General features: G+C 32.0%; 1 protein-coding gene across 1 annotated transcript; it reads left to right on the top strand.

Annotated features, from left to right (window-relative positions):
• The first annotated feature begins 2,437 nt into the window (after positions 1-2,437).
• Positions 2,438-4,118, top strand: FDC2 (2Fe-2S ferredoxin-like superfamily protein). The gene is made up of 6 exons (XM_079004604.1): positions 2,438-2,800; positions 3,096-3,159; positions 3,297-3,385; positions 3,512-3,580; positions 3,687-3,731; positions 3,934-4,118. The coding sequence occupies exons 1-6, from the start codon at positions 2,540-2,542 to the stop codon at positions 3,976-3,978; spliced, it is 573 nt and encodes a 190-aa protein (XP_078860730.1). The 5' UTR covers positions 2,438-2,539; the 3' UTR covers positions 3,979-4,118.
• Positions 4,119-7,508: the final 3,390 nt, after the last annotated feature.

Raw genomic sequence — 7,508 nt, 5'->3', positions numbered from 1 at the left:
TCTCAAGCTCTCGGCCCTCTTGTTTACGTGCTGCTAGGGTTTGTGTTTTGTCATCAAATAAGAAAAGAAACAAGTCCTTATTGCTAGATCATGGTCTTAGTCTCTTGGGTGTGACTTCATTAGAGATTCTAGTTTGCATGTTGGTCATCCAAGAGGGATAAAATTGGTTCAACCACTTCATATTGAAAGGTACATTCGATACATATGTTATGTATAGTTTTTGTTACTACAAGTTCACTACAAAAAGATCATTGGCAAGTTATTATGATTATAAAAAAATTTATTGCTTTCGTTGCTAATTGTGTATGTGAATCATCATAACCCAACAACATGTGCATGTTTAACATTTCATATTTTATGTTAAACTTATAAATGTTTGATAATTTACAATGGCTTTGTGGAATGCGCGATGTACTATGTAAGGTCCGATTCCCCTCGGTCTTATATAAAGTAAGAGGTAAATATCGTGTATGCATGAGATAGTGATTCTTTCGCTGAGAAGAATGAACACAATGCTCCCACACTTGGTTTATCCCAGAGTAAATTACACGAATGGTCCCTATGGTTTGGTGTAATTTGTGCATTTGGTCCTTAACTTATTTTTTTTTTAACTCGGGAGGTCCTTACTATTTGTTTTTGTTACGCATTTGGTCCTTACTGTTTGTTTTTGCTACGCATTTGGTCCTTATCTTACCTAAAAAGACTATTATTTAAATAGGAAAAATGATGGGGGTAGATAAGGTAAGGTGATGGAGGTGGAGTTGGGGTGTGTTTATTTCAATAAATTAAAAAATCAATGGCAAAATAATATTTTTAGGTAAGACAGGGACGAAACACGTAACAAAAACGTACAGTAGGGACCTTCCAAGTTAAAAAAATAAGTTAATGATCAAACACGTAAATTACCCTAAACCATAGGGACCATTCGTGTAATTTACCCTTTATCCCACGATAGTTTACAACAATATTTAAAGGGAAACTACACAACAATATTTAAAGGGAAAACTACAATAAAAGTGCCTGTATATTGACTTCATAATCGATTTAGTCCCTATATATATTTTTTTATTCAATTAAGTCCCAAATACCGGTAATCGTATTCAATTTAACCCTTTGACCCGGTCAACATGTCATCCAACTTTCAAAAATTACATTTTTGGCCCAGATTTCAAAATTTATTACAAATTTGGTCCAAAATTTACACTTTTGGCCCAGATTTTAAATTTTTTTTACAAATTTGGTCCAAACTTTACCCTTTTTGCCCAAATTTTAGAATTTTATTATGAATTCATCCTAACTTTAGTTTTCTTTACAACTTTTTTTCTCAAATAATTCTTTCTAATATGTTTTTTCTTTATAAAGTCATATTTATACAAAAAAAATGTATTTTCACTTAAAAATCTTATATTTTCTATATAAAAACTTTTTAAATTTTTTTTGTATATGAAATATCTAGTTATAAAAATAAATATTTATTAAGTATATAAATATATACAAATCGGTTTTTATAAAAAATGTATACAAAAACGTATTTTATAAAAAATGAATACAAACACCTGTTTTCTCTATAATTTTTTTTATAAAATCGTGTTTGTTTATACTTTTTTTTTTTAATAAAAACATGTTTGGATAATTGGGTTTTGTATACATTTTTTTTATAAAAACGGATTTGTATATATTTATATACTTAATAAATATATATTTTTATAACTAGATATTTCATATATAAAAACTTTTTAAAAAAGTTTATATATAGAAATTATAAGATTTTTATGTGAAAATGTGTTTTATTTGTATAAATATGATTTTATAAAGAAAAAACATATTTGTTTATAAAATCATATTTATAACAATTTTTTGAGAAAAAAAGTTGTAAAAAAATTTAAAGTTAAGATGAATTCATAATAAAATGGTAAAATTTGGGCAAAAAGGGTAAATTTTGGACCAAATTTGTAACAAAATTTAAAATATGGGCAAAAAGTGTAAATTTTGGACCAAATTTATAATAAATTTGAAATATAGGCCAAAAATATAATTTTTGAAAGTTGAATAACCTGTTGACCGGGTTAAAGGGTTAAATTGAATACGATTACCGGTATTTGAGACTGAATTGAATAAAAAGATATATAAAGACTAAATTGATTATCAGTCTAATATGTAAGGAATTTATTACGTTTTCCGTATTTAAAACCTAGAATTCCATTCAGAGCCAACTTGATTCCATAGAGAAACGAAAATATAGAAAAAGAAACTAATTTTTTATTTCTTTAATTTTTTATTTTTTTGTGTTAGATCACAAAAAAAAAAAAAAATAGACAAAACAAAATATTAGTTTGCTTTAGTGTACTGAAATATCGACACGAAAAATATAAGTTTATTTTAATTGTTTGAAAATAAAAAGTTCCAAATGAAGCAATTTTTCTTTTCTTTTTCACTATTTTTCAGTTTCAAACCAAAATAATGAGCAGGATTAATCAGATAAGAGCATAAAAGATAACCACTCAAACCAGTCATCGGACCTTCCACCAACGAAAATTCGATGGACCTTCAACCGCCCTGCAACATTTTCTCTACCTCATATCACCGGAGTCCGTCAGTCTTCCGGCAATGCTCCCCGTCTAGAAATACAGTCAGCTACGCCGCGAATAAATATCGCCGCAGTACGACGTCGTCGGAGCTTCAAGTTTCACCCGAAGTACCCCGTTCCCAACGCATTTCTGTAGCGTCGTCTGCTCCGAGACATAAAGTCACCGTTCACGACAGACAACGAGATGTTGTTCACGAATTCTACGTTCCAGAGGTAATTGCTAGTTATAACTGAAAGGACTAATCGTAAATTAATAAATAGCAACTAACTCATCAAATTCGCGATAATCAATGGATACTTCTTGCTTACACTTGTATGTATGCATCGATTTGAAGAGATCTTATTCTTTTTGAATCCTCAAGTAATTTGGGTTTAATTTTGTAACGGAATAGTTTTTTCTCAAATATTTACACCGAAATCTAGGGTTCTTCGATTGTTTTATGGAGATCGATTCATGCAATTTTATGATTCGAATCGCTGCTGTATAATGTATTGGTTACATTTGCAGGATCAATACATATTACACACAGCTGAAGCACAGGACATATCACTTCCATTTGCTTGCAGGCACGGTATTGTTCCATCATTCACATTCCTTTATGTAATGCCATTTATCCATAAGATCATAAGATATCCAGCTTCATAAAATTCGCTTCAAATGCATTGATAACTAGCTGAAAGTTGAAAGCTGAAAGCTATCTTCCTGCAGGTTGTTGTACTAGTTGTGCTGTTCGTATAAAATCAGGAGGACTTAGACAGCCTGAAGCATTAGGGATATCAGCAGAACTGAAAGCTAAGGCATGTTGCTTCTCTACTTCTCTTCCACTCTTCCACTCTTCATTTCAAATGTTACATCTTTGTATCTTCATATGATTCAATCTAATCGCTTTAAATGCAACTTCATATCTTTTTACATTTTTGTAGGGTTATGCACTCCTTTGTGTTGGTTTCCCAACTTCTGATGTTGAAGTTGAAACACAAGATGAGGATGAGGTAAATTACACTTTGATAGAACAAGTGAACAACTTTCTGTATCTTTTATTTTCTATTACAATCCAGATTTTTGTCATATAACCTATTTCATCCATGGCTTTTGCAGGTATATTGGCTTCAATTTGGACGATATTTTGCACGAGGACCTATTGTAAGTTTATAAATAACTTATACCAAAAGTTTTTTTGGGGAAATTCGAGGAAATATTAACTTACTTTACTCTTTTTACCAATATAATAACAAATTTTACCCCATAAAAGTACATTGTCTATATTTGTAGCAAGAGTAAAGTTGGATTTACTTTTATGTTTTTTTGAGGAGCTTCTTACATTTCTCATGGATAATTGTTGCAGGAAAGGGATGACTATGCACTTGAACTAGCCATGGGTGATGAGTAAGCTCCTAATTAAATTGTAAATTATAAGCAAAAACTATTAGTTAATTTTCTTTTGTTATTCCTATCTTTTTTAAACACACTTTATATTGTTAGGATATTTGAGAAGCTTTGTACTTATATATATACATGACACATTTGGCCTCTTGATCTTGCATATTCAATAGAATCTTGTTGTAGGGTTAGGTTGCATTTGTTACATTAAATAGGAACTACAATTATTATTATTTTTTTATGATGAAGATGAGAAGGGTATACATGTCTTTTTCATATACAGGAGATCGATACCTAGCTCATGTCCCACACCTTTTTGCATGGAAAAAATTGCTACTTTTGACTTGTCGACTTTGGTCATAGTCTGGTCCCACGCTCACCAAACACACTTCAACTTGTTATGCCATGTGTAACAAGCAGTTTTGATATGTAAGAGTACCTTTAAAAACAAAGAATAGAATGGAAATATCATGACTTTTTTTAAAAAATTATGTCTTTAAAAGTATTTTTCATGGAGAAATATAACTCGTGTTTGAAAATGGACATACTAGAAGAGAGAGTTTTAAAAGACAATTTACATGGATGAGGATATATATGTGGGAAAATGACGAAATGACCCTTTTGACTTTATCATTTCAGTCCCTTAAGTTATTTTTGAGCTTTTAAGGGATTTCACCTGCCTATTTAGTACCTCTTACCTATTATTGCCATTTTCATGTCCATATGACTTTTACTTAATTAACATAAATAAATTAAATCCATCTCACATATTTACCTCTTGTCAACGTCTCCCTCCCTTCCCATCTTCAACAATTATTTTCAACCACCTTTTAACAATTATATCCTTTTTCGAGTATGTAATAGCATCTTTTGAGATCATCCCTGTTGAGCACTTCATGGTTTCCCAACATTAAAAGCAATGCGACATTGAATGTAAACTGGAGGTTACGACATGAATGCTCTAAGAACAAGACATCTTAACTTGAAGTGATAATCACCCTGATGAAAGAAAATCGCTTGTTTTCGGGGCATTTTTTCTTTACTCATTGGAAATGTGGGCTTACAGCGATGAGAATTGATTACAAGCACGAGGTTAGCAGACACATGGCTTGAAATGATGGCGCAATGACAACCTAATATGTGGGTTTTAAAGATTAAACCATACCTACAAGTAAAATTCAAGATTTTGTTTTATTTGATTAGTGAAAATGAAAGAAGTTAACTCTAAATCGATGAGGCGGAAGCGTAGAAAGGACTCACTTTTTAACTATTGAGGTGAAGAAGACATTTGGGTTTTGGCCTTTGGGAGTAGAGTTCGACCATTATATGGCTATCTGAGGTGCCCGATGGGAGAGGAGGATTTTGACCATTGAGTAAGAGTCATATGTACATGAAACTCGCAATAGTAGCTAAAAGGGGCTAAATAAGCAGGTGAAAATTAAAGGCTCAAAAATAACTTGAGGGACTAAAAGGGTAAAATTAAAATATATAATAGGGCGGTTGCATCATTTTCCCTATATATGTAAATTGTTAAGAAATACCTTAGAAATTGTAATTATATATTTTTTTTGGATAACGAGGCCATAACCTTGCAAAGATAATGTATTTCTTCGTTAAGATAATTACATTCAAAAATTGTAATTATATTTCAAGCCCAAACTCCTTTCTAGGAATTTTGGCTACTCGGAACAAAGATAATGTATTTCTTTATTAATGAAACAGGCCACACCTTTGAGGAAACCAATATGCTCAATTGCAACCCTTCCCTACCATCCGGTGTGATCAAAACTTGGCCCCTACAACTCTCCTCAAAACATGGCCCCTACAACCCTCATGTTGCGAACTCGACCTTGTATCTTTGTCTTGTCGGCACTTTGCATTATCTCACATTCACTTCCTTAACTTGAGATATGTTGTCCAAACTTATGTACATAATATACACTTTTTTACACATATAATATAATCATATAGAATCATTAATAATGATGTGAATACGCTTTTACTAGTAATTATCAACCCATTCATACACATAAGGGTTGAACTGCCCGAGTGAGGGGGGCTAGTTTCACTTTCACACGAAGTTTTTTGTACTAAAGACGATTCAGCCGACACTTGAAGCCAAATATCGAGGGGTGGCTAACACAAACATGTTTCGACACATAACTTGCTTTGTGATCTTCACTCTCTTCTTACCAAAACTACCATTTGTATGTTGTGACAATGTTAGTACGGTTTGTGTTCAGTGGCAGATCCAAGATGGAAGTTAACAGGGGTCCATTATATATAAAAAAAACATACAAAGTATAAAATTATGAAATTTTGCAATATTTTTGGATTTTTTAAGCAAAACAAAATGTCAAAGATGGGCTTTTCCTACAAGGCACGGGGGGGGGGGGGGGGGGGGGGGGGGAGGGAGGGAGGGGGAAGTGGACAGCTGCATAAGACCCAAAATTTTACATTATATATTTTTATTTAAAAACACAAAATTATAATAAAGATAAAGGTCCTATTTTTCTTGTTCGTCCTGAGCCTTTAAGAATATTTCATTTTTCTGCCAAGGAGGGTTTTATTAGTAAAAAAAGATATTTCAAAGGTGTTTCTAGTAATATATTTTGTGGGAGCCACTTCAAAGCGAGGTCAATGCAGCCCACTTCTAACTAGCTGGCTCCACAACTCTCTGCGTTCCCACCAATTCAGTTTAACATAAACAGGCAATGCTCATTGATCGAGATAGATATTCATTTCGTTTGTGAAAAAACACGCCAGGTTCTTCATGTTCGTTCTAGTTTACTGTTTGTTGACAACTTCACCTCGAACTCTCAATATTTGTATCCACACAATTTCGGTTGAGTTTGAACGTTCGTCATTAAGCTCCCGATCAAAGTGTGAGTCGCACATGTTGTTAATTAAGGTGTATTTAATGTAGGCTTGCCTATATGTATATATTCTAGTTAGATCCATTTAAGTATTTATCAATGTTTTAAAAACCGGTTCGAACCGACCGGTCACACCGATTTGACCGGGAACCGAAAAATAGAGCGGTTTAACTAGCACCAACTTTATATCTATTTTTGGACTAGAACAAACCGGCTAGTTTTAAAAAAAAAAAACCTAGTTCAATCGATTAAACTGAATAAAAACACATTGAAAATAAGCATTTTGTATAACAAACTTTAATGGTCTTTTCATATTTTTTTAGATATCTTTTAAATTAAATAAAAATACATGTAAATATTATGAAGCTTTTTGATGCATTTGTATTCATTTAAATTTTTATTTTGTTTAGTATTTTAATTTATTTTCCTCTTGGTGTATGTGTGGATGTGTGTGAAAATAAGAAAAACATGAAAATGATTGCTAGAAAACTGTTTTATCCGGCATGGAACAAGAAATAGCTTATCATACCAGTTCTATTAAAAAACTTGTTTTTAAAACATTTATGCAAGTTCAATGCAATAAATTATTCATATGAAAATAAACGTTCTTCACTCTAACATTGAAAAAAAAAATACCGACACTGGTTAGACTTTTTTTTCCTGG

This window comes from Lactuca serriola, chromosome 6 (assembly GCF_051521515.1).
Source record: "Lactuca serriola cultivar US96UC23 chromosome 6, Lser_US96UC23_V15, whole genome shotgun sequence".
Classification (NCBI taxonomy): domain Eukaryota; kingdom Viridiplantae; phylum Streptophyta; class Magnoliopsida; order Asterales; family Asteraceae; genus Lactuca; species Lactuca serriola.
This window is presented reverse-complemented; position numbering and strand designations above follow the sequence as displayed.